Genomic DNA, 27,465 nt, shown 5'->3' with positions numbered 1-27,465 from the left:
GCTCAAGGAATAGGGTTTAACCTGTAAGGTCATGCCGTACTTTTTATTTGTGTTTTATCTATTCACTTGGTCATAATATGGTCCACAGAATGAGAGGCCTGCTTTGCCCAAAATATTGCGAAAAAATATTAGGCAACATTTTCCAAATAGCATCATGCTTTAAGTAGCATGATGTGACAATTGTGACATGTCAAACTAGGGGGTTTTCATGATTCTGAATCCATTCCAAGCATTAGTTTTGCACAGGCTATGGCCTAAATTCGGCCATAGCCACTTTAGTGTTTTTCGTGCAAAACTAATGCAAGGTCCTGTACGTCCTCGATAGCGTTTTCTATGGTGTGGTATAATACAAAAATGGTCATAACCTTTTTTCCGCAATGTTTCCGGCAGAGCAGTCCTCTCATTCTGTGGACCGTAACAACCAAACACAAATAAAAAGTACTGCATGACATCACAGGTCCTGTCCAATTTTCGGATATTAACATAACAGTTTTTATATTTATTTATTTAACATGAAGTTAGGTTATTCGTTCTAAATGTCGGTTTCGATGCATTTCTGGTTTTATGGCCCAGTCCTCGGGATTATAGACCCTCATTAATGACGTTGTGTTCTCTCGGTGCGGTGCGCTATTGTCCTCAGCTCTGCAGCCGGGAGGTGGCGCAGATGCAGGCTATGTTGATGGACTCGAACTCCAGCGAGTAGGTGGTCCTGGGGAAGCACTCTGGGTTCTTCTTGAGCACGGGCAGCCGCAGGGCGATGGGGACGCTCTCCAGGCTGGTGACGCTGTCCAGAGCGCCCCGGCACGAGTGGCTGCTGTGGCACACGGCCTCGTGGATGATCTGAGGCACTCGGTTCAAGTTGACGTTCTCCCTGTGCGAAGAGATCTCAGTTGATTTAGTCAACTAAAATGTATTTTTGGCGGGCCTTGATGGTTGTAATGGCTGATTTTAGACTTGGTTGCTTGCTGAAATAGCCTGTCTACTGGAGCCTAGTTCTACTGGAACACTTTTCCACTAGTCCTTGAAAAATCGTCAAAATATGTGCAAATCTTTGAATATATTGTTCATGTTCAGTGAATGTTTTTAACTCATATCTTTGCTTCAGGGAGGTCCCTGAAACAACATATTTTCAGATGGAGGGTTGGCGGCCGAATACAGATATTTTTTGGGCTCCTTGACGTTTGAGAACCACTGATATAGGAAACATAGGTTTTCTCAGAAAACTGTCAGGATTTAGAAGACATTTTGTAGAATCCGGTCTCGGGTCTAAACACTGCTTAAAGGGATATTTCCTTTTCCTTTTTGAAAAGAATGAGGACCCCCTGGAAGACGGAGGAGACTAAAGAATCAAAAATAATATTACAAATGAAAACAGTAAATGAAAGAGCACGCCCCCTCACGTATTAAAAAGACAATATCAGTCACCAGAAAAAAATAAGTTTTTGATTAATCTATCATGGTTAAAATGGAGTTTGAAGTTACAATAGTTTGTATAGGAAGGGTTTGTATAGGAAGGCAGCTAACTTAAAAACTGTCTGGGGGGTGTTCATATAAGACTGAGTAGACAATGAAATGACCAAAGTTTATATATTTTTTAAAAGTGAAATATCCCTTTATAACGTGGCCAGCGCGCAGCTGCACTACTCACTCGTATCGCCAGGTGGCGACGCTGCGCTCGTTGATGCGGCTGGGCAGGTCCACCAGCTGGCTGTAGTAGTCCTGGAAGCTGCCGGTGCAGAATGACTCGTCCACGCACTGGCTGGACAGTGGGACGGACACACAGTGGTACGCGCTCAGCACGCACAGGACCAGGACACGCAGCAGCTGTGTGAGGACGGTGGAGGAAAGACATGAAATGGTTTACTTACAGTAAAAAATATTTAATACTGGCAGCAATGTAGAAACACTCTGTTACTACAAGATAAAAGTCCGGTGATCGAAATTTGACTTGAGTAAAAGTCTGAACGTAGTCGCACCGGTATTTGGCATTAATATACACTTAAAGTACCGAAAGTAAAAGTACTTATTATACAGAATATGTTATCATTATGTCAAAAACGTATATCATAGTAGGCTAACGGTAAGTGTTAGATTGTCTATGTTCAAATGGCCAAAGTTCAGATAGGGCTGAAGTGGTTAATGTATGTTTTTGTAATACTAATCGCATTCTAATCTAAAATTAAAGAAAAGGTTTTCAAATAATTGCAGTGGAATAAAATCAAGTACATAATCCTCTGGAGTAGAAGAAAAAGTATTGAAAATCGGAAATTACTCAGAGAGAGAGAGAGGGAGAGAGAGAGAGAGGGAGAGGGAGAGGGAGAGGGAGAGGGAGAGAGAGAGAGAGAGGGAGAGAGAGAGAGAGAGAGAGAGAGAGAGAGAGAGAGAGAGAGAGAGAGAACCACTGCCCTAATGTTCTCCTACCTGGAGTTGTTCCATGATAGTTGGGGTGCTGGAGTCGATCTGTATCTGTAATTCTGTACCGATGGTGCCTTAGACCCAGCTGTATTTATTGCTTTGTGGTCTGAATAGGAGACTCTCCGCTGCCCACTGGAAGTGGCATGGGCTATTGGGGGGGGGGGCATCAGACGATAAGCTGTATGTGTGGCAGGGGTCGGTCATTGGGTGGTGCGTCACTCACAATTGGTCACTTTTCCATTAGCGCTCATCCTTGAGAGTAGCATCTCATTAAGCAATCATTTGCATTTAAGCCCAGGTAAGCAATACAATGCAAACGAGCTCGTTGGCCTTCCGGGTAGTAGAGTGTCCGCCCTGAGATCGGGGGGGGGGGGTCAGGGTTAACGGGGGTTCCATGCCCCGGCCGGCCGGCCGAGTCACACCGACGGCCTGGAGACATAAATAAACGTAGGTGCCGCATTGCCCACTGGGGCAGTATGTCAATGCCGCCCCCATATTGAAGCACTCCACTGCAAGAAAGACTATGCCTGAGTCGTATACAAGGTTTTCTAGTGTAGAGCAAGAACTGTCTGGGGGGTGTTGGTACAGTACTAGATGTGTCACAGAGACTAATTTTCTTTGGGAGCGTTTTACACATTGCTGGCTCATTAAAATTAAAGGCTCATTACAATTTTGACATTATTGTTTATAGCAGCTTTATGTGATGTTGTGCATCACATAAAGCTGCTATAGACCGATTCCGTACCGGTTTCATGGTCGCAGGCTACGTATTTCCTGTAGGCGGACTCGACGTAGCTGCGGGGGTAAAACCCTAACCAGGCGCACCTCTTCCACTACAGTGAACGGCAGAGTGACTGATGTTAGTTTGCCTCAAACTTTACTCCTTTACCTGCTTTTTTACTAACACTAACATTACCAAGATGCCCAGAACATCGAGATGAACCTGTGTAGTTTATGGCTGCTCCAACAGTAGTGGCAACATAACAAATAAAATAAAACGGAATGTCTAATATCCACCGCGATGGCTGAGACCAGAGCCATTGAGTAATGGTTGAGACAAAGCAGTGAAGAATCCTGCAAGATACATAATTTCAGTCTTACCCAATACCCAATCTTTCTGTTTTATGAACACAAGGCTGCTGTATTTTATACCTCATACTAAGCATTTAAAGTATGAGGTATAAAGTACAGCAGCCTTGTGTTAATAAAACAGAAATATTTGGTATTGGGTAAGACTGGCGTTATGTATCTTTCACTGCTTCGTCTCAACCATTACTCAATGGCTCTGGTCTCCGCCATCGCGGTGGATATTAGACATTCCGTTTTTATTTTATTTTTATGTTGCCACTACTGTTGGAGCAGCCATAAACTACACAGGTTCATCTCGATGTTCTGGGCATCTTTGTAATGTTAGTGTTAGTAAAAAAGCAGGTAAAGGAGTAAAGTTTGAGGCAAACTAACATCAGTCACTCTGCCGTTCACTGTAGTGGAAGAGGTGCGCCTGGTGAGGGTTTTACTCCCGCAGCTATGTCGAGTCCGCCTACAGGAAATACGTAGGCTGCGACCATGAGACCCATGAGGAAAAGTTTTCTCCCAGGCCATTAGGATCTTAAATGATGACATGGACCTTGGGACACGACAGCACCCACGCACTTGAGCGTGGAGAGGGGCAGTTGAGTGCACGTACGCATCACATGGACATGACATTAATTCATGAATGGATTTACACAGTGACATGACACAAATACCACGTATGGACATTATTATTGTTGTTATTTATTATAGTCTTTTCTTCTTTTTTCTTCAGTCGGTTTTTCTTATACTTATATTTGTATCCTAATGGTAGTATGATAAATGTTGATTTATCAAATCAACGTTTTATCAAATCAATATGTTGACTGATCAAATATCGTGGGGGCTTTTCTTGGCATGAAAAGCTTTGAGAACCACTTCTATAGCAATGTACGTTTTCTTTTTCTTGTTTTGGAAGACATGTTTAGTATCGGTGTCGCGTCCTAATCTTAGAGTATATATGAATAGAGACGGCACCGGATTCCTCCTCCCATCCACTTGCATTAAGTTGCTCAAAAGCGCATGAGGCGATTAGGAACAAGTGCATTCTGGGATGGATTGCCCCAATAACATGAACGCACTGGTTGTTGACTATCATTGTGCCGTTTGTGCGCGTTCACGTATGAAACATTCGTTCACGTGTCATGGCCCCAATAACATGAACGTGCGCAATGATAGTCAACGGACCATCGCTGGCTCGAGCTGCAATACCAAATTCGGCCACTATGTCCATTTCTCCTCAGGGTTTCCTCCGGGTGCCGTCGTATTCATATATACTCTAAGGTCCTAATGGGTTGAGCTGACTTGCCCTTTCAAGCCCCATTGACCGGCTGCCACCGTGGTCCTCTTGTCGTCTCTCACCACAGGAAGCTGTACCAGTCGCAAAGGGCTGAACGGCGCGTGCTCCGTGCACGACTACACCGGCACCTTCAACGGCCAAACCGTGCGCTTCAAGATGACGTCCGTCTGTGGACACGTCATGAGCCTGGACTTTATTGGTTGGTACTATAAATCCCTCCTTATTTGCCTCCCTTGTTTACTTCGTGCCATCTGCTGTTTTTTGAAGAATCTCGAAAGTGAGAGAACTATTGATTTTAGAAGGCATCGGACTCCTAATGGGTCAAAGTAGGGGCTGGTAAATATAATATACGTTATATTGATATCGTGATATGAGACTAGATGTTGTCTGGTAGTTTGTTAGCTCTGGTCCATAGGGTTGGTACTTTCAACATCCTGCGCACGTGAGAAAGACTGCAACTTGAGGGTCCAATGGAGGTCTTCCCGAAGAGCTTTTTAATACTCTTCATTTGTTCAATATCTTTTTAAGCAACACACAGACAAAAGTAAAGGGTGTTCAATAGCATTGATTTATATTTTAGACTGGAACCCCTTTTGGTGTTAGCATTATGTTATGCTTTAGCTATTGAAAAATAGCAGATCTACAGGCTCATAGTGCGCCACAGAGTGGCGCGCTATGAGCCTGTAGGTCTGCTTTTTTTGAAAAATCGAAGAACGACTGACACAGAAACATAGTTTTTTCACAAAACTGTCAGGATGTAGAAGACATTTTTTTAATCTGATCTCTGGTCAGAATGGGTTAAGACCTAAAAAAAATGGAGTTAGGTGGTTTCCTCCCGACAGCAACTTGTGTTCATACGGTGGTCATTGTGTCACTCCAGGGAAGTACAACAACTGGGACAAGGTGGACCCAGCTGAGCTGTTCAGCACAGCCCCCACCGAGAAGAAGGAAGCCAATCCCAAACTCAACATGGTTCGGTTCCTCCAGGTATGGCGTTCATTGTGTTTTTCCTTTTTGAGTGGCGCAACCACTCCAAGGAACAGCAATGTCCGTGCTCACCTATGTGTTGGTTAACCTATGTGACGTTAATGAGCGCCAGTATGAGTACCAGTAGGGGGCGCTGTTGTGCCAGAAACAGAGGGAGAGACAGTGCTGCAATGTTGCCTGCTAATGAGAGAGAGAGAGAGAGGAGGGTGGGGAGTTGCACCACTCGGTTCACACGGGTGTGATTCTTTTATAAAAATTTCGCTGCATTCCCAGATTTAGTTTAATTCGTCATGAAAAGTTTGTTCATTATGCTTAACATAACATTAATTCTTTCATTATGTCTATTGTCTAACTATTTCTAGACCAGAAATAGTTTGACAACTTTCTTTTGCACGAGACCCAAAAGTGTGTCTCCCTGGGACCAAAACTAGTGAAAATAGCAGATCTACAAGCTATACAGGCTATTTAAATTTATTTTTAAAAGTATTTGTTGTTTATTTTGTTTGACCCAAACATGGGTCCCGACTCCAGACCCATTGTTTGGGTCAGCTAGAAATGTATTTCTGTCTTTGCACTCATTGTGTTCGACAGTACAGCTCTAGGACTACGGTTATTGTTTAATTTCTAAATGTCAATGAATCAACAAAGAACAATTTGAATAGATTTTGTTTTCCAATCGACCAGAGTGATTAACAACTTAAGCCCTAAAATATAGTTGATTTACAACTTTCGTCTTGCACAAATAGCAAATACCAAGCTTGTAGATTATAGACTATTCTTCTTATTTCTATTATATATAATAATTGTATTTTTTTAATTTATTTCAAAAATCAATTTAATGAAATAGGAAACATTTATACTATCAATTAAATCTTTTAGTTTGAACGGTACCCTAGAGAGTAGTGTTTTGACATGTGTGATGTTGTGTTCTACAGGTTGAAGCTAAAGGATGTGACTATGTGGTTCTGTGGTTGGACTGTGACAAAGAGGGAGAGAACATCTGTTTTGAGGTGAGCCATTGTTTGTCTTAAAAATGTTACGGTTTAAAAGTTAAAACAGCTGTGATTGTGTGATTCTTCCGTTTTTCCTGCACCAATAATTTGATGACCGGGTCATCGGTCAATAGGAGACTCATGGGTCGCCTTCACACCAGAAATAATAATAATAATAAAAATAAACTTTATTTATATAGCACCTTTCATACATAAATGTAGCTCAAAGTGCTTTACAGAGCAGAACAGATAATAAAAACAAAAGCAAAACAAAACAGCATTAAAACAGGCATGCAGTTAAAACAATAGGACAATAACGCAGTGTCAAATCAGGAAAAGGCAGTGGTACAAAGATAAGAACAGATAAAGCAAGGCAACGACATTAAAAAACAAGCAGTAATACAATACAGTGAGGACATTAATAACAAAAAAATAAAAGATCACTTAAAAGCAATGTTGTAGAAGTGGGTCTTGAGCTGAGCTTTAAAAATGTCTACAGAGGCTGCCTGACGAAGGTACAGTGGGAGCTTGTTCCATGCCGACGGCCCGTAGAAGCAAAAAGCTGCTTCCCCGTATTTTTTTGTTGCCATTTTTTTAGGCAAAGCAAGCAGGCCAGCAGTGGAAGACCTTAGGAGCCGGTTTGGGACATATTTAGGCAGGCAGTCATGTAGGTAGGAAGGTGCAAGACCATTAAGAGCTTTATAGACAAGTAAAATAATTTTAAAATCAATCCTAAAAACAACCGGAAGCCAGTGCAGTGATGCCAAAACTGGAGTAATATGTTCTCTCATCTTAGTTCTAGTTAAAACTCTAGCTGCTGCATTTTGGACAAGTTGTAATCTGTCAGTTGTTTTCTTAGGCAGTCCTGAAAAAAGTGCATTGCAGTAGTCAAGCCGAGAAAAAACAAAGGCGTGGATTAGCGTTTTTGCATCGTCCAATATTTCTAAGGTGAAAAAAGGCAATCTTGGTAACATGATTAATGTGTGAATTAAAATTCAATTCAGAATCAATAATAACCCCCAGGTTCTTTACTGTACTGTTACTTTCTACAGTCAGGTTGCCAAGTCTGCTTATTATTGATTCTTTCTGCTCACTAGAACCGATTATGAGAACTTCTGTGCAGCTTTACTGCAATTAAAACGAATCCTGCTGCACATTGTCGGAACTCGGAAAGTGTGCTTCGATTGGCAGGTGTGAGGCCTCATTCGAATCCTAATGCACATCAAAGAACCGCATTCTACTCCGCCAGAAAACGGGGGTTTCGGCTTTGCTTCCAATCGCATTTGATTTCGGTTCGGTGCAGGTGGGAATGCAATCCGCAGCAAATAAAGGAAATGAAGCTAAACACAGTTGGAGACGGAGAAGGGATATTAATTTTACGCAGCGCAAAGATGTCCCGTTTAACCGTGGATAGATGTGGGCAAATAAGGACACTGATGCCCTCATTGAAATATGAGAACAAGTACATTAATCACATAAACACTGTAGTGTACAGAATATTTAGTCCGTGTTGTCACTGCTGTCACTGTGTGGGGAGGGAGTGGGAACTTTCTTCATGTCGATAAACTTGTATGTAAACGGAGGTCGGATTCATTTTGTGCTGTTGTCTGTGCTGTGCCTCCACATGCCCAGAAGAACAGTGCATACACACACACACGCACGCACGGGCGTGTGTGCACACAAGAGTGAGAGAGAGAGACATCTAGTCCCCGACACACATTACCCTAATTTTACGTCCATAGATTTCACTGTGTAGTTTATGAATGGAGCACATTGATGATGTTCCCTGCTGCGTTTCCAATTGCTGCGGATGACCAACCGCAAAACCGCAGCAATTTCTTTTGGGTGAACTACTCCTTTAAGTACCCACAAACGACATGGACGGTGCCCACGATGAGCTCTAACCGTCCACTGACCGAGGCAACGCCATTTGTGATACAGAAAAGTCTAATCTGATTTGTATTAAACGGTTATAAACTAGTCAATATTGCAGATTTTCAACGTTCAAAAAAATATAAAAAAAAATATTTCACACAAAAATGAATTGCCAATGTATATATTGTTAAAGTGAACTACCACTCATTTTCGACATTGAACTATGTAATTAATATACCAGTGTTCTTTAGCCTGCAGAGTACACCTTCCCCATGTCACTGATCACATGGCATTTGACCCTATAGGCTCAACAGAAGGGGGGGGGGACTTTTTTTCTCATATTATTTCCACACAACTCTAAGGTATATTAACCCATTTTGACCTGAGATCAGATTCAAAAAATGTCTTCTACATCCTGACAGTTTTCTGAAAAAGCCATGTTTATATGTCAGTTGTTCAGTCGATTTTTCAAAAACAGCAGACCTACAAGCTCATAGTGCGCCACTCGGTGGCGTGCTATGAGCTTGTAGATAGCTATTCAATAGCTAAAGCATAACATAATGCCAACACCAAAAGGGGTTCCCTTTTTAAAAGTGGTTAAACTGATTTTGATTGCTTTATGGAATTATTTAGCCTCGGACCGACCCCCCCCTGGAACCCCATCAAGGACCCCAAATGGGGGACCCCACTTTGAGAGCCACTGTGGTCTCACTCATTTCACCGTCTCCCAGGTCTTAGACGCCGTCCAGCCGGTTATGAACAAGCCGCACGGCGGCGAGAGAGCCGTGTACCGCGCCAAGTTCAGCTCCATCACCGACACGGACATCTGGGCCGCCATGAGCCGCCTGGGGGAGCCCAACCGCAACGAGGCGCTGTCGGTGGACGCACGCCAGGAGCTGGACCTGCGCATCGGCTGTGCCTTCACTCGGTAGGTTGAACACTGAGCTGTGAACCGTCGGCTGTGCCTTCACTCGGTAGGTTGAACACTGAGCTGTGAACCATCGGCTGTGCCTTCACTCGGTAGGTTGAACACTGAGCTGTGAACCGTCGGCCGTGCCTTCACTCGGTAGGTTGAACACTGAGCTGTGAACCGTCGGCTGTGCCTTCACTCGGTAGGTTGAACACTGAGCTGTGAACCGTCGGCTGTGCCTTCACTCGGTAGGTCGACCACTGAGCTGTGAACCACGGAGAAAACCTCCACTGACGAGGCTACCTGGTAACCATTTTTTTGGGTACGGATCCCAATTCTTTTTTTCATAAAGTACCGAATCAATTCTTAGAAATATGGGAAACCTTTTTATTATTATTATTTTTTATCAGCTGCTATGCAATAGCTGCTGGTCTATGAATGACTATGAACAGACCTGCACGCCAGTGGGCATGCATCGTCAAAATTCATTCTGCGCTGTCAATCAAGCGCCGGGAAGCGCTTCTGCGTACCAACAGCTGGGGCCGCCCAGAATGATTATTATGGCCAGAATACTAGTAAATTCTGTGGCGAGAGCATTTCCCACTGACTGCCACTCAAAGTAGCTACTGGCCAATCACAGCACGTCTTGCACTGGCCATTGTGGCTAATCACAGCGTGACCTTACTCAAACGATGGAGGATTCCATGCTGCTCGCTGCTGGGAGGAGGGCAGTTGACAGCAGGATAGGAGTTTACTACTGAGAAAACCTGACACAAATGGTTCGGCTTCTCCGTTTCATGTGGAGCAAACTAAAAAGTAAAAGTTGTAAAAGGGCATGCTCTGGATGCTTTGCACTCTTCCCATTCGCCGCTGTGCTTGTGTTTGTTTTCTGTTGTGCTATGCCAGGGGTCGGCAACCCAAGATGTTGAATGAGCCATTTTCGACCAAAAAAAAATTTCAAAATCTATCTGGAGCCGCAAAAAAATTTAAGCCTTAAAATGCTTATATAATGAAGACAAAAGGGCTGCAAGTGGATATTAGCCTATCTATCAAAATAAAAAGTGCGCTATGGTTTAACTTTCATTACGGGCACGTTCGGAAATAGCGCACTGAGCGCACTGTGCAATGCAAACTAATATAGGCGAGTGCGCTTCCGTAATTGTCTGGAAGAGCATTCCATGTTTTCCACACAAGTGTGTCGTGTTTTGGGAGGTTTACAATATCGGTATTTGCCTGTATGCTTATTAATCTGCAGTGACAAACTATCAAACAATAAAAAAGTAACGTTGAAAGACATTTCCAGGGAAAGCATGCTAAGTTTGCATGAATGAGAGAAAGAGGGCTGTTGCAGTCGCAGAACTGCTGAAGAAAGCAGAAGGGAGCAAAGTCAGCAAACTAACTTTTAAGAAGTGGATCGCAGCTTTAAACTCCACCACTCATGCTGGCTGCTGCTATAGTTTCGTTGCAACACGGGAGATAATACGTCTATATGACTCCTTCAACGTCTATATGACTCCTTCATATACTGTAGTCACCGTCTGAACGGCTTGCCACGTTTTATTTATTGTTTGATAAGTTTGTCACTGCAGATTTAGCCATGGTGCGTCATGGCAACTGCAGCCTGTTTTACGCAATCGCTACATTTACATTGTAAACGTGTACATAAACATTCAGATTCCAAATATAAAGTACTCGCCACGTGTGCCACTGGTGTTAAAATGTTGCTGGTACAGCGATTAGCATTGCTGCATCCCGCGTTGTTTAATAAAAAGCATTTTTATCCGAGCTGTTATTTTGCCAACTACGCGCCCCCAACCGGTGTGCAACTGTGGATTTCCCAACCCCGTTTGAGAAAAGTAGCCGGGGCGCTCGGATAAAAATGCTTTTTATTAAACAACGCGGGGTGCAGCAATGCTAATCACTGTACCAGCAAATTTCTAACCCCCGTGGCACATGTGGCGAGGACCTTATATTTGAAATCGGAATGTTTATATACACGTTTGGACTGCGATTGCGAAAACAGGCTGCTGTTGCGTCATGGGCTACTGCAGATCAAGCATACAGGAAATCCATCTGCATTGGCTGTGAAGGCATAAGCGTCTGTCCACGAATTGTTAAATCCTCTGTTTTCGTCTGCTATCTTTCTTTTTCTCCCTGTAGAAGCCATAGCGTAGCAGGCACCAGCCTCACACACCCACCGGTTTGTTTATAATAGTGTCTGGCGCGCAGCATGCGTCGCATGCTATGACGCGAATTTTAGTTGACATTATTGAAACTTAATATTTATTCTACACATTTTTACAAATTTGGGAAACTTAAGAATGTTTCTGTCACGTTTTGCCTCCTACAGAAACCATAAATGAAAAATAAAAATGTGAAAAAATAAACTTTATACATTTTCATCGATTTTTTTGTAATGCTACAGAGAGCCACCAGGGGAGTGCTCAAGAGCCGCATGCGGCTCTAGAGCCGCCGGTTGCCGACCCCTGTGCTATGCCGTCTCTCACAGCCTAGGCACCGGCCGGAGTACAAAGCATTGCGGACTGGCACTGCATGCTGCACAACATGAAGCTCATCAACATGACAACAGCGTGTCCCGACATACTGTCCCTTATTATCGTAAAGTCGGGTAGTGTACACTGTTTATTTTGCTCCGAGGAGTAGTAGGTAGCAGGTAGTAGTGGGTTGCCAAGGCCACTTATTTGCAGCCAGACTTGGCTTGTTTTGGCCCACACAGATGCATGGGTGGTTTTTGGCGGTTGGTTAGCTTATTTCTGTCACAGTTGTCAACACTGGCAACCAGGAGGGGGGGGGAGAGAGAGATGCGGCAGGCAGCAGTAACAAGAAATCCCCACACGCAAACATGAAGAACCAGATGACATCGCGTCCCTTGGACCCGCTGATGGGAGATTTAGATTTAAAAGGCGAACGGATGGAAGTGTGGATAAAAGCATGGTTGTGCGCAACAACAACGACAGGGGTTCCAAAACCGTTCCATATGGAAATGACCAACATTAGCTTCGCGTCAGCTGACGTGGTTACGGTTAGTGTTTGCATATCACTACAGCACAGCAAGCCTCCGGTGAACTTGTGAACGTTAATCTCTAGCGGTCTACTAGCCCCATATGGAACCTCTCCCTCTGCTATGTGGAGCTATATAGCCCATAGCCGGCGTAGGGACTGGGGCTGACGTTCGACAACTTGAGAACCCATCGTCAAAAGTAAAGGAAAAACAGTTCCCTCTTTTCCTTTATTGACGGCGTCAACTCAACAGTCTGTCTCGAGAGACTAGTTCCGATAAACTACGAGTTCAAAGACACACCAACACACTTTACCCAGCCCTGTGGAATGCACTCCCCCGTCCCCAGATAGCTCATTCCAGTTTCCACTGTTCTCATTAATAAAGGTTTTATGTTTTCTCATGCCTCCCATCATGTAGCACATTTGAGTATTTATATATACCAGTGGTTCTCAACCTGTTTTGAGTACTTTTAAGACTTGCATCATACCTCAAAGGCTCAAAAAGAAAAAGACCATCACTGCATCAAAAGCAATCTGCAAACCATGCTATACAAACTGGTCACACATTGGCCAGATTGTTAAATAATATAAGAAAGACGCATCAATTGTGAAAAGAGCCAATCTACAAGTTCACAACAAGCTTGTAGATCTGCTATTTGCATAATGTATGAATTATTGTTTTTTAATAGCTGATCTATAAGCTCACAATGAGCCATGTAGCTCATTGCTCAGCATGAGCTTGTAGACTGCCTATTTATTTATTTACACCAGGGCAGTGGTTCTCAGACGGATCAGTTGGGAATGAAAACCAGGCTTACCGCTCCTGGTGGTGACGCATAGCTAAGTCTGATGTATGCTCGTCTGTTGATGATTTACGTTTGTTTGATGTATGTCGATGCAAAATATCTGAATTACAATTCGACTGCTTCACTCCCCCTCCGAGGAACTAATGACTTTAATGTGATCTCTGTCCATGTTTTGCCGTTCGTATCCGGTTCAGGTTCCAGACCAAGTATTTCCAGGGTAAATACGGTAACCTGGACTCCACGCTGATCTCATTTGGACCCTGCCAGACCCCGACGCTGGGCTTCTGCGTGGAGCGCCATGACAAGATCCAGTCCTTCAAGCCAGAGACCTACTGGATCCTGCAGGCAAAGGTAATCTTTTTTTGTTGTTGTAGACATCTGTCTTTCATAATGACCAGATACGCTCCTCATGTGTTTTGTCTGAAACGGGCTGCCGTAAAAAGGCGAACTAGCATAAGACCCACTGCGCATGCTCTGAGCTGCGCTCTGGGTGGTGTTATGTAATTTCTCACATGTACCACAGTACCACTCATTCTAATATATATACAGTAGATATAACAACTTCTGATTAAGGTAAGAACATGGTTCATGGTTAGAATTCTCCTTTCCGGACTAAAGGGACTGACGCGAGTGGAGGACACAAGGATGGACATTTCGGTATTGGAATTTGGCTTCCGTCGGTGTGCCTTTCCTGTTGCATCAGAACTCCACACTGTCACCATCAATGTTCTTGGCCTGCTGAATGCCACTAGGCCAGCAGGGTGCGCTGATGTACATGCCTGTGTTTTGTGGCAGGTGTTCAAAGGGAAGGACAGCCCCATTATGCTGGACTGGGACAGGGTCAGAGTGTTCGACAGAGACGTGGCTCAGATGTTTGTCAACCTGGCCAAGACCTCCAGAGAGGCCCGGGTAAGAGACCTCCTTACTTCAGCATTAATTAAATTGAATATATATTTCAGAGCGAACATTTTTAACTAAAATATTGGCTTCTGGGAGGGGGGGGGGTCCCTGGAACTACATATTTTGAGATGGGTGTCCGTGGCCCAATAGAGATAATTCTGGGTGTCCTTGACATGAAAAAGGTCGAGCACCACTTACATAGAAACATGGGTTTTTCAGAAAGAATTTAGTATTTAGAAGCCTTTTAAAAAGAAAATCAACCTCAGTCCAAAATGGGTTAACACAACCTCTGTAGCATAATATTCCATACATGGCATTCCCAAGGAAGCTCTGAGAAGGAAGTGAAGTGGTCACGTGACTGGGCTGCGCCATGACACTTTCATGGACACTTTCATGGGAGCCAAACTACCCGGAAGTTTGGCAGAATGCACTGGAGTCAATGAGAGCTCAGTGACCAGCTCATGAACAAACATTATTTATGAACAATTGAGACCTTTTGTAAAGTAATCACTTCTGGAAAATAACAGAAGACATATCACAGGTTGTTTTCTAATCACTTACTTTTCGATGTGCACAGAGTGCACAGTATATAATTTTATCTGAGGATCTAAACGGCAGCAGTTATCGTTTCTGGCTCCGAAGTATCGCAATATTTGGCTGCCAGACAGGAAACGGTGGGAAGTCTCGCGATACTTGGTGCATTCAGAAATGTACTTTGTGCTCTTTAGATATCATACCTCTATAAAAATTACAGTGTACACATCGAATAACAACACAGCAGACAATAATGTGTTACATGTCTTCTGTTATTTTCCAGAAGTGATTACTTTACAAAAGGTCTCAATTGTTCATAAATAATGTTTGTTCATGAGCTGGTCACTGAGCTCTCATTGACTTCCGGGTAGTTTGGCTCCCATGAAAGTGTCCATGAAAGTGTCATGGCGCAGCCCAGTCACGTGACCATGACCACTTCACTTCCTTCTCAGAGCTTCCCTTGGCATTCCCAGGATGTTGCACTAAGAACAACACAAGTGGTACCTGGCGATTGGTGTCATTCTCTACCCCTCCTCCCCCGTAGGTGGAGTCGGTGAGCAAGAAGGAGAAGGCAAAGCAGCGACCGCAGGCCTTGAACACGGTGGAGATGCTGCGCGTGGCCAGCTCCTCCCTCGGTGGGTCAGCGGCGACTAACCATTCTGTGGCGGGAACCCCTTTTTTGTGTTTTAAGCATTATGTTATGCTTTAGCTATTGAAAAATAGCAGATCTACAAGCTACCGAAAGAATCGTGAAAATGTGGTGCAAATCTTTGAATAGATATTATTTCAGAGTGATCATTTTTAACTCAAATCTTTGCTTCTGGAAGGTCCCTGGAACAACATATTTTCAGATGGGGTTCGGTGGCCAATTACATATACATATTTGGGGGTCCTTGACATGAAAATGTTTGAGAACCACTGACATAGAAACATGTGTTGTTCAGAAAACTGTCAGGATTTAGATGACATTTATAGTCTAGAATCGTGTTCAGTTTAGTTATTGAAAAATCTGGAGCAAATCTTTGAATATATATTCTTGCAGAGCGAATGTACAAGCTCTTTGTGAGCTTATAGATAAAAAAAAACGGATGCACCAGTGTTGGGGGTAACAGTGTTACAAGTGACGGCGTTACTGTAGCGGAATACTTTTTGGGATAACGGAGTAACCTAACGGATTAGTTTGCAATTAGAGTGGAGAATCAATCAACATCAATGCAAATTAGTCATGATGAAACAAGCCCAACACAGCTCCACAACACTGATGTTTTTTTTGTTTGGTTTTTTTACACCAAACTTCCTCGAACGACGCAGGTGGGGTTTAATTGTCGGTAACGCAAAAATTATCTACCGAGTTACTTTTCTCAGAAGGTAATCTTGTAACGTAATGAAATATAATTGCGGTAAGTAATCCTGTAAGGGAATACTGTTAAAAGTAACGTTCCCCAACACAGTAATACAGTAAGAGAGTGGCGACGCTAGCGTTGACACCCATTGTAACAATGGAATGCGGAACTGCTCATTCTATCTCAATGGGATAGTTCCAGCCATAGGAGCAATGTGTGGAACAATAGCCCATAGGCATTAGGCACCCGCTCTGCGGCGAGATCAAAGCGTGTCGCTACTCTACACTCTGCCCCAACACTGGTTGTGCACATATACTTTTGGGGGTCCTTGACATGAAAATGTTTGAGAACGAATGACATGGGTTTTTCAGAAGACATTTGTAGAATGTTTTCTCAGGTTTTAACATCATGATGTGTCTGGTAGGCATGGGTCCGCAGCACACCATGCAGATAGCGGAGCGCCTGTACACACAGGGCTACATCAGCTACCCCCGTACGGAGACCAACCACTACCACGAAAACTTTGACCTGAAGGGAACCCTCCGACAGCAGGCCAACAACCACCTGTGGGGAGAGGAGGTACGGACGGAGCCTGTAGTCTCCACCTCACCCCCTAGCACTCACCTCTTTAGACTCCACCTCACCCCCTAGCACTCACCTCTTTAGACTCCACCGCAACCCCTAGCACTCACCTCTTCAGACTCTACCTCACCCCCTAGCACTCACCTCTTCAGACTCCACCGCAACCCCTAGCACTCACCTCTTTAGACTCCACCTCACCCCCCTAGCACTCACCTCTTTAGACTCCACCTCACCCCCCTAGCACTCACCTCTTCAGACTCCACCTCACCCCCCTAGCACTCACCTCTTTAGACTCCACCTCACCCCCTAGCACTCCTCTTCAGACTCCACCTTACCCCCTAGCACTCACCTCTTTAGACTCCACCTCACCCCCCTAGCACTCACCTCTTCAGACTCCACCTCACCCCCCTAGCACTCACCTCTCTAGACTCCACCTCACCCCCCTAGCACTCACCTCTTCAGACTCCACCTCACCCCCTAGCACTCACCTCTTTAGACCCTACCTCACCCCCCTAGCACTCACCTCTTTAGACTCCACCTCATCCTCCTAGCACTCACCTCTGATGACTCCACCTGACTCCTTAGGCTTAGCACTTCACTCTCTTGTATGCAGATATATCTTGGTCACTTGTTCTCATGTTTTTTTGTTATAGTAGTTATTTCTAGACAAATGTACAGAATTTTATTTAGATATTAAGTTGTTTTTGACAGATGCCATGTATATTGTTCACCTGATATCTTATAATGTAGTTTAAAATGTAAAGAATGATATTTTGATACAGGTTCTTTTTTTTGTACCTGTTACTACTGTATATAATTTCACATGTACAGAACGTTATTTAGATATATTTCAAATAACGTTTAGACGAAATTCATTGCTTACCTGCCTGGTATCTTGAGGCACTACATAGTTCACCTTGTTTGTTGACTAGAGTTCATGTTTACCATGCTTATTCTGAGCTCTCTGCACGAGAGAGTCTACTAAATGCCTAACTTTTAAATCAGGTGTGTTGTGATGCTTCCACCAGGTGAAGGCTCTGCTCTCTGATGGACTGAACCGGCCCAGGAAGGGGTCCGATGCTGGGGATCACCCTCCCATCACTCCCATGAGAGCCGCTTCAGAGGGAGAGCTGGGTGAGACTTAGTAAACTAATACTTGAAGAACCGGGGCCAAGCCAATTCTGCAAGTGTCTTCTAAATCCTGTTTTTCTGAAAAAACCCATGTTACTAATATATTGACACTGACTCTGGAGGATCAACACTGGGAACCTTCCGTTTCCCAAGTCGCCCCATCGTTAGAATCGTCATTAGTTGAGTTGTTTTAACGGGTTCCATTCATGTTGTTCTTTATTTTACGTACATGTAAACTCAAATGGAAATAAACTCCAAACTTATTTTGTGTTTTATCCTTTCGACCGATGCAGTACCTATACAAATATAATATAGTCATTTTCGTCAATAAAACATTGACAGAACACAACAATTTATTTCATTGAATACAATGAAACGCATGTAACTTAACTTCCCGCTGTGGTCTCCCTGCCCCCACAGGAAGTGACGGCTGGCAGCTGTACGAGTACATCACGCGTCACTTCATCGCCACCATCAGCCAGGACTGCAAGTTCCTGCAGACGGTCATCGACTTCAGTATCGGCACCGAAGGCTTCTCTTGCACCGGCAAAACCCTCTTGTCACCAGGTAAGCTGTCGCCTCAACTGAACTCGATGCTAAACAATGTAGCCATGTCGCCGTTGACCAAGAGTGGACGCTCTTGTACAACAAAGTAGGTCTTTAATTGAACAAAGTTAAATACTACAGATTGTCTGCAGAGATCCATTTCAAATGTTCTGTTACGTGTGGACCGCAGGAAGAATAGCCAGCTTATGTTATACCTCATCTAAGAGGGATCCTAATGAAACTCTTTCCCAGGGTTCACGGCGGTGATGCCGTGGCAGGGCCATAGGCATAGAGTATTAAAAGGATAGAGAAATTTGGGCGTTGTACATGCCCAAATTTGGGCATGTACAACTTCCTGGTCTCAACCAAGGACTGTCTAAAGAGGACGAGACACGAAGACCGTACGGGCGACGCCATGTTGCTCCATGGCAGTGTTGCCAACTCGTGACAGAAATAAGCCAACCCACCTCCAAAAACAAGCCAAAATAAACCCAATAATATGACCATATAATCCTAAAAAAAAAGATTTGATGCATTTATCATTATAAATACTATGTATGTCTATGATAAATAATGTTTTAGTAACTTATTATACTAATAATTAGCCTATAAAGAAAAGAAAAGGATCTCTGTAAAAAAGGAAGCCAAAAGTCGGGGGGAAATAAGCAAACTTGGCAACCCTGCTCCATGGAAGGAAAGAAACATGCGCAGTTGAGACCAAGGAAGCTGAACCAAGGACTGTATAAAGAGGACAGGAAGCGAAGACTGTACGGGTGCTACCATGTTGCTCCATGGAAGGAAAGAAACATGCGCAGTTGAGACCAGGAAGTTGGACATGCATATGGCACAAATGGCCCAGCAGATGGCGTGAGGTGACTAAAGACCTTGCTGAATGTAGGGACGCTTGTATCTCACTCTTCTGCCAGCCTATATGCTGAAGCCAGCTTGGCTCAGTGCTCACCATGAACGGACTGACTGAGACAGCCGTGTCATGATCAGTGCAACTATAATATCTATATAATTTTATGTAATACAGTGGTTTTCAACCTGGTCTGGGGACCACCAGCACCCTTGAGGGGGTTTCAGCTAGGTAGTCTCCAGCTTGGTAACCAAATGGACTCTTATAGATCTTTAACTCTTGAGAGCGTAACCCGTCCATTTGGTTTCATTTTAAACTCTCAAGAGTTCAATTATTGTTAAGATCTGCATAATAAGTCTACACAAGAGAATGTAGAATAATTGTTATTTTGATCAACTTTTGCCTGTTGTCTCTCCTTAAGTAGGCTACCATCATCAATACACATGCTGTATTGATGATCGTACATGGAGAGATTGTGGTCAAGATCTTATTAAATGAAAAAGTTTTGGGTCTGAGAGGCTACATCTCATAAAAAAATGGTGGTCCATATGGATAAAATGCCCAATAAATAATGGGACTTGATACAAAAAGGTTTGAAAACCACTGTATTACATAAAATTATATAGATATTATAGTTGCACTGATCATGACACGGCTGTCTCAGTCAGTCCGTTCATGGTGAGCACTGAGCCAAGCTGGCTTCAGCATATAGGCTGGCAGAAGAGTGAGATACAAGCGTCCCTACATTCAGCAAGGTCTTTAGTCACCTCACGCCATCTGCTGGGCCATTTGTGCCATATGCATGTCCAACTTCCTGGTCTCAACTGCGCATGTTTCTTTCCTTCCATGGAGCAACATGGTGGCACCCGTACAGTCTTCGCTTCCTGTCCTCTTTATACAGTCCTTGAGCTGAACGCGGAAGCGTTGGCTGCATATAGCCCAATGCCCATGTTTCTTTCCTTCCATGGAGCAACATGGCGTCGCCCGTACGGTCTTCGCGTCTCGTCCTCTTTAGACAGTCCTTGGTCTCAACTGAGCATGTTTCTTTCCTTCCATGGAGCAACATGGCGTCGCCCGTACGGTCTTCGCTTCTCGTCCTCTTTTGATAGTCCTGGCCCTGAAGGAGGCTAATAAAACTCTCTTTCCCAGGGTTCACGGCGGTGATGCCGTGGCAGGGCATCCCCCTGGAGGAGGCGCTGCCGGTGTGTGAGCGCGGCGACATCTACACCGTGGACGAGATCAAGCTGGTGGAGAAGCAGACCAGCCCCCCCGACTACCTGACGGAGGCGGAGCTTATCACGCTGATGGAGAAGCACGGCATCGGTACGCATGTGTCTGCCGGGCAACGCGGTGGTTAAAGATGGGATGCCGTGATTTTTTTACGTGTCTAACTGTCTATGGAGTTAATAGACTCTAATAGACTAATAGACTCTAGCCTGACCTAAGCAGAGACATTTCTGGTCTAGAGGGGCGGGTCGCGCCTCAGAAATGCGCGCACCCTGATTGGATCTCATCGATCTGTCCGTCACCCCCGGCCCCTCCTCTCCCCCCTAGTGCAGCGCTACGTCACATCATTTAGAGCGACGCCCACCCGGAAGGGTTGACTCCCACTTTTAGACTGGTTCAGCCCACGGCTTTTTCCAGGCTTTCATCTTTCGCGCAGACGAAATGAAAGACTGGGTATCGAGGCTAAATAGACTCTAATAGACCACCAGGTGTGCTTAGAATATTCAAATATGTCTTCCCTGTGTATGTTTGGTTCTTCCTGAAAGCCTATACGCCAAATTACACTACCCAAAATCTCAGCCACTCTCACTCACTCACACTCGCTCACTTCAGCATGGCGGTGTTATGGTGAAATTTGTGACCTGCCGGAATTTGTGACCCTCTTGTGGACTTCACACAACTTACATGGAGGTCTTTTAATACGTGGCCTGAATACCGCAATGTTGAACTCTGCTAATGATTTTTGTTCGGACGCTGACATGTGATTGTCTACACGATTGTCACATATTTCAGCAGGTCACCAATCTCACCGTAACACCACCATGCTGGAGTGTGAGTGAGCGTGTGGATTTTGGGTATTGGAATTTGCCTTTTGAGTCAAAAGGCCCAATCGAAAATACACAATTTTTGTGACATCATAGCCCAACCCCCCCCCCCCCCCCCCACCTCCCCCATTATCATACAACACACAGCTATGGGGCGAGGCTTACGTTCAGGTGGGTGGTGCTAAGGTGAAATCCAGGTATAATTTATGAACTGGTGGTTGTGGCCACATAAAAACATAATTTTAACACTTTCTGTACTAAAATGACTAAAATCTTCCTCCTAGTATACCTGATGATCATGTTTTAGGGGAGGGGGGGGGGAATCACGGCACTCTATCATTAAAAGAAAAGCAGATATACAAGCTCACAGCAGCGGTGCTGCTACTAGTGTAAGTGTTCTTCACAGGTCTAAACTCTGACTGTTAGGATGTAAGAGAATCTCAACTGACCCGAACGCAGTTGAGCGTAGTGTAACACCGACCTGTACGTTTGGGTCTCGGGTACTGTGTCAGGTATTTTCAGTTTCGAGAAGACCTCTGATGTCTGGTGATTTTGTTGTTATTTATTTATCTTTGTACATTTGAGCGATTTTATTATTTGTATTTAATATTTTGTTCAGGTACGGACGCCAGCATCCCTGTCCACATCAACAACGTCTGTCAGAGGAACTACGTGACGGTGGAGAGTGGACGCAAGCTGAAACCCACCAACCTGGGCATTGTGCTGGTGCACGGCTACTACAAGACGGGTACTAATTATTACATTAATTACATTATTACCCACCAACCTGGGCATTGTGCTGGTGCACGGCTACTACAAGACGGGTACTAATTACATTATTACCCACCAACCTGGGCATTGTGCTGGTGCACGGCTACTACAAGACGGGTACTAATTACATTATTACCCACCAACCTGGGCATTGTGCTGGTGCACGGCTACTACAAGACGGGTACTAATTACATTATTACCCACCAACCTGGGCATTGTGCTGGTGCACGGCTACTACAAGACGGGTACTAATTACATTATTACCCACCAACCTGGGCATTGTGCTGGTGCACGGCTACTACAAGACGGGTACTAATTACATTATTACCCACCCACCTGGGCATTGTGCTGGTGCACGGCTATTACTAGACACCAACCTGTGGTTCATCATATCTCTCTTCCTGTATCGTTCCACTTTTGACCCGAGCACCGTTCCATTTTCAATTGACTCAACTATTGAACAGATGGACGGTTTTAAATCTTCTCTTCAGGGGGGGTCCCGACACAAAACATTTTCAGACGGGGGTCCGTGGGCCAAATACTGTTTCCATTTGGGGAACCTCGCACAACAAAGTTTGAGATGCTGATTTAGAATGGCATTTGTGGGTTAAAAAAACGTCCCATTTAATAAATTCTTTCAAATGAATGTACATTCCAGATGCGGAGCTGGTGCTGCCCACCATCCGCAGTGCAGTGGAGAAGCAGCTGACCCTCATCGCTCTGGGCAAGGCCAACTTCCAGCAGGTCCTCCAACACACGCTGGACATCTTCAAGAGGAAGTTCCACTACTTCGTCGACTCCATCAGCAGTGGGTCCACTGACCACGGCACTAGCGCAGCAGCCGTCTTAGTGATTATCCTGTCGATTATTATTGAATAAAATACCGTCAAAAATGGCTTAGTTGCAGGTTGTAAATCCTGAAACGTCTTATCATTCACCTAAATGTCAGTGTTGAAATCGACGTGTAAATATGAAGCTAGCGGTTAACAATATCTCATTTTGATGATCTACTTTAATCTGAAATGCCACAATGTACGTACGGTATGTGCAGAATGAATGCACATAGTGCAGGGTGTACATGTACTGCTATGTGTCATTTGATTAAACACAGCATCTTTGTTTGATTGATTGAATACTTATATTAACCCATTCTGGACGGGAACCCCTTTTGGTGTTTTAACTAAGCATTATGTTATACTCAAGCTATTGAAAAACAGCAGATCTACAAGCACCACCGAGTGGCGCGCTACGAGCTTGTAGGTCTGCTATTTTTGAAAAATTGTAAAAATGTGGAAAACAAATCTTATATAATATATATTCTTTCAGAGTGAATGTTTTTTTAATTTCGACGTCGGGCCTAAACAGGCAAAACAAAGCCATGCCATGTTTCCAATGTGGACTCTATTTCTAATGTTTCCAATGTGGACTCTATTTCTAATGTTTCCAATGTGGACTCTATTTCTAATGTTTCCAATGTGGACTCTATTTCTAATGTTTCCAATGTGGACTATTTCTAATGTTTCCAATGTGGTCCTCGTGTGCGGTTCTGTTTTCTTCGGCAGGCATGGATGAGCTTATGGAGGTGTCCTTCTCCCCTATTGCTGACTCCGGTAAACCCCTGTCCCGCTGTGGAAAGTGCCATCGCTTTATGAAGTACATCCAGGTCAGTGGCACGCACACACACACACACACCCCTCCAATATATTTTAGTCAAAGAAACTTGTTACTTTTCATTGGTTCAATAGAACACTTTCCAAACCAAACCACTTTCACTTTCAAAATGTTTTTTTCCTTTTTGTTTATGGCGAAAATGGACAATCTACAAGCTCACACCCATTGTGAGCTTGTAGATTGGCTATTTTCACTGTTAATTTACGAAAAAGCAAAGAGTTGAAATATGAAGATACAACATTACACAATTGCACACATGATGTGGATAATCTAGCCTCACCGTTTCAGAGCCTCGTTCAGCATCTTAGTTGATGCTGGTACAAACAATTTGATGCTGAACTTCACATCATTAGAACTAAAATGTCTAACCTTGAATTTCTATCCTGGCCCTAAAAATAGCCCGGATGCACACAGAGTGGTTTGAACCGAGCCAGACAGTGACGCACATCATCTGTATGGCCATGGCTCCATGAATGCAGCTTCCTCCAGCTCATCTAATGCATGTGGCCTTCAGCATGGCTTTTAACCACTTATTATAACTCCAGCGGAAGTACTCCGATTTTGGACTCATTAAAAGTAATAATTCCACAATGTAGAAGATTCCTGTATTCAAAAATGTTACTTAAGAAGTAACAACATACTATAATTAAAGTATTTTACACTTTGGTTATTCGAAAAACGACAGATCTACAAGCTCGCATTGTGAAGCGACTCTGCTGTCGTCATATGACATGTCCAGAGCGTTTATCGTCGCCGGCTGCAACATTCAAACCTATCAACCGATGCTGTGCTCAATGTCGTGTCTGAAAAAACAGTAATGGTCCCTGCGCTCTACTGCGTTTTTAGCTGCGTTTTAACAAAAAACGCGTCCAGTCTGCAATGGACAAGAGTTCTTATTTTTCTAGGCATCGCAGTTTAAAAAAGCTAAGGCGGGGAACTTAAAGGAGAATTCCAGACTAGCCATTTTCTTACATTGATTAGTCTGATGTTATTATATCCAATAACAAGTGGTAGAGGTGGTAGTGTGTGCAGTGGGTCACACTACATAATTTGTATTGTTTTGTAGACATCTGTCTTTCATAATGACCAGTGTTTTGTCCCAAATGGGCTGCCGTAAAATGGTGGAACTTTCTTATGTTCTACTTGAACTCTTCAGTTCAAGTAGAACATATTTAATTCCATAAATAAAGCATAGGAAGTAGATCTGCCATGTTCACAATATTTATCTGTGGAACGGAGTCAAACTAAATCTAAAGGTCCTTTCAAACGGGCATGGATTAACGCAGTCGTTTGTCGCCTGGATCAACGACGTGTCTGCTCCAGGTCTGCTCTAGGTCTGCTCAAGAGGGACGCGACAACGCAAGCGCAAAGAAAAGCTAAACAGAATCCAGGTCTGGTGAGTCAGGGGCGTGTGCACGCGACAATTTCACGGGGCCACGCCCACGTAAAAATACGCTTGCGTTGTTGCCCCTCCACTTCTCCGCACGTACAGAAAAAAAACGCAGGTCTCTTTGAAAATGCTAACAATGGGGACATGCATCGGAAAGCTCCGGTGGAAATGGCAACCGTGCCCAAACCACACAGTCACTATCAAAAGTGTTTCGTACTGTAACCGCCAACGATCTACCTTGCAGGCCAAGCCCAGCCGGCTGCACTGCTCCAACTGCGACGACACGTACAGCCTGCCGCAGATGGGCATCATCAAGCTGTACAAGGAGCTGCGCTGTCCGCTGGACGACTTTGAGCTGGTGCTGTGGACGTCTGGTGCCCGCGGAAAGAGCTACCCCCTCTGTCCTTACTGCTTCAGCAACACACCCTTCCAGGACATGAAGAAAGGTAAGTTTTTTTACCTAACCCATTGGGACCTGAGACCAGATTCTAAAATCTTCTAAATCCTGACTGTTTTCGGATTTCTTTTTTTTTTTCTATGCCAGTGGTGCTCAAACTATTTCATGTCAAGGAGCCCCAAAATGATCATATATTCAGCCGACACCCATCTGAAAATATGTTGTTCCACCATGGACCCCCCTAGAAGTAAAGATATGAGAATGTTCGTGTGAAATAAAGAATATATATTCAAAGAGTTGCGCCACTTTTTCATGATTTATCAAAAATAGCAGATCTACAAGCTCGTAGTGCAGCACTCGGTGCCCCGCTAGGACCTTGTATATCTGCTATTTTATTAGCTGAAGTTTGAAAAGCAAAGCTTTTGCACACCTACAGGCGACAGGTGCGTAGGAGAGGGTACGGTGCCCCAAAAATGAACAAGGAAAACAACCGCACACCGTCTTCAAATGCAGTGACCAACGTTTATTTTTAGGGAAATAGCAACGTTTCGGCCTATGCGGCCTTCATCAGGCTATCTTTATGAACACAAATGGGAAAGCATCCTTTTTGTAGGCTGTCTGGCCTAAAGGTAAGCCTATCAGAACAAACGGAAAGACATGACATCACTCAACTTAAGGTGACAGGTACTCATGTGGTTAAATTAGAACAAAAAAGTCATATAAAAACTCAATACACCCGTGCAAAGTAATAAGAAAAAATCATAATAATCCATATTAATCATCACCAACAATACAATAAGTTAAAAACTATATGGAGCAAACTGAAGGATAAAAACAAAGATCACAGCATGACATTTAATAAAAGTTCATCATTAAGGCCTCTAGGTGCCAATGTTTGTAGTGTGAAGATCCAAAATGCTTCACGTCTTTTTAACAGCAAATCATGATCGCCACCTCTATGTGGCGGATCAACTTGTTCAATGCCGCAGAAACGTAAAGAAGAAATGTCATGCTTGTGATCATTGAAATGTACCGCCACTGGATAGTCTCTGTCATTTCTTCGTATAGAGCTTTTGTGCTCGCTTATCCTTAGCTTTAGTTTCCTAGTGGTTTTGCCCACATAGGCTAAACCACAAGGACAGCGCAGCATGTAAATGGAAGCGCAAGTAATGACACGGTTAATGGGAAACACTTTGCTTGAATGCGGGTGGCCAAAATGATAAGTTTTGTATGTATTGTTGCATTGAGCGCAACTGCCGCAACGGTAATTGCCGTTGGGTAGCGGGGCTAGCAGTGTCTGGCTGGCCGGTAGAGGCGCATGCCTTTGGTCTGCATGAACAAGCATATCTTTTATATTGCGCCCTCGCTTGTTTACAAACAGGGGTTTGTGTTTAAAAATAGGCGCTAGAGCAGGGTTGGACGTCAGGACATGCCAGTGTTTATTAAAAACCGGCTTTATGACGCCCGAGTGGGGAGAGAATGTGGTAATGCAAGTGACCGAAACCTTTTTTTTCTTTTCTCTCGCTCTTTTTGAGGAGGTATGCCCGAGATTGTTTCAATGCCGTGTCATAGGCTTTTTGGATCCACTCAGCCGGGTAGCCTCGTTGTAGGAACCTGGCTGTCATATCATCCGCTTTATTTATAAAATCTTCAGTTGAGGAACACACTCTTCTGAGTCGGTAAAATTGGCTTTTAGGAAGCCCTCTTTTTAGAGGTGTAGGATGGAAACTGTTAGCCATTAACAGGGTGTTCTTGTCAGTTTCTTTCCTATACAGGGTGGTAATAAGTGTTGTGTTGTCTTTGACTCTTTGACGACCCACATGTCAAGAAATGAAACCTTTTGCGAGCTGTATTCACAAGTGAATTGTAGGTTGTTATTAAAGCTGTTCAAAAAGTAGGTGAAACTCGTTAAG

The 27,465-nt window shown here is 44.0% G+C and overlaps 1 protein-coding gene across 1 annotated transcript in view; it reads left to right on the top strand.

Annotated features, from left to right (window-relative positions):
* Positions 1-27,465, top strand: part of top3b (DNA topoisomerase III beta) — a 38,864-nt gene that overhangs the window by 3,829 nt on the left and 7,570 nt on the right. The window contains exons 2-16 of the mRNA XM_083783769.1: positions 4,854-4,985; positions 5,667-5,773; positions 6,709-6,783; positions 9,372-9,568; positions 13,572-13,728; positions 14,173-14,286; positions 15,356-15,446; positions 16,579-16,733; positions 17,765-17,870; positions 18,288-18,434; positions 20,422-20,595; positions 21,943-22,071; positions 22,753-22,902; positions 23,657-23,757; positions 25,400-25,601. Of these exons, the coding sequence (XP_083639895.1) occupies positions 4,854-4,985; positions 5,667-5,773; positions 6,709-6,783; positions 9,372-9,568; positions 13,572-13,728; positions 14,173-14,286; positions 15,356-15,446; positions 16,579-16,733; positions 17,765-17,870; positions 18,288-18,434; positions 20,422-20,595; positions 21,943-22,071; positions 22,753-22,902; positions 23,657-23,757; positions 25,400-25,601 (2,037 nt within the window). The remainder of the gene's footprint in view (positions 1-4,853; positions 4,986-5,666; positions 5,774-6,708; positions 6,784-9,371; positions 9,569-13,571; positions 13,729-14,172; positions 14,287-15,355; positions 15,447-16,578; positions 16,734-17,764; positions 17,871-18,287; positions 18,435-20,421; positions 20,596-21,942; positions 22,072-22,752; positions 22,903-23,656; positions 23,758-25,399; positions 25,602-27,465) is intronic.

Source organism: Protomyctophum parallelum (assembly GCF_964188405.1).
Source record: "Protomyctophum parallelum genome assembly, chromosome: 15".
In the NCBI taxonomy this organism is placed as follows: Eukaryota; Metazoa; Chordata; class Actinopteri; order Myctophiformes; family Myctophidae; genus Protomyctophum; species Protomyctophum parallelum.
The sequence above is the reverse complement of the archived record's forward strand: the minus strand, read 5'-3'. Positions and strand labels throughout refer to the sequence as shown.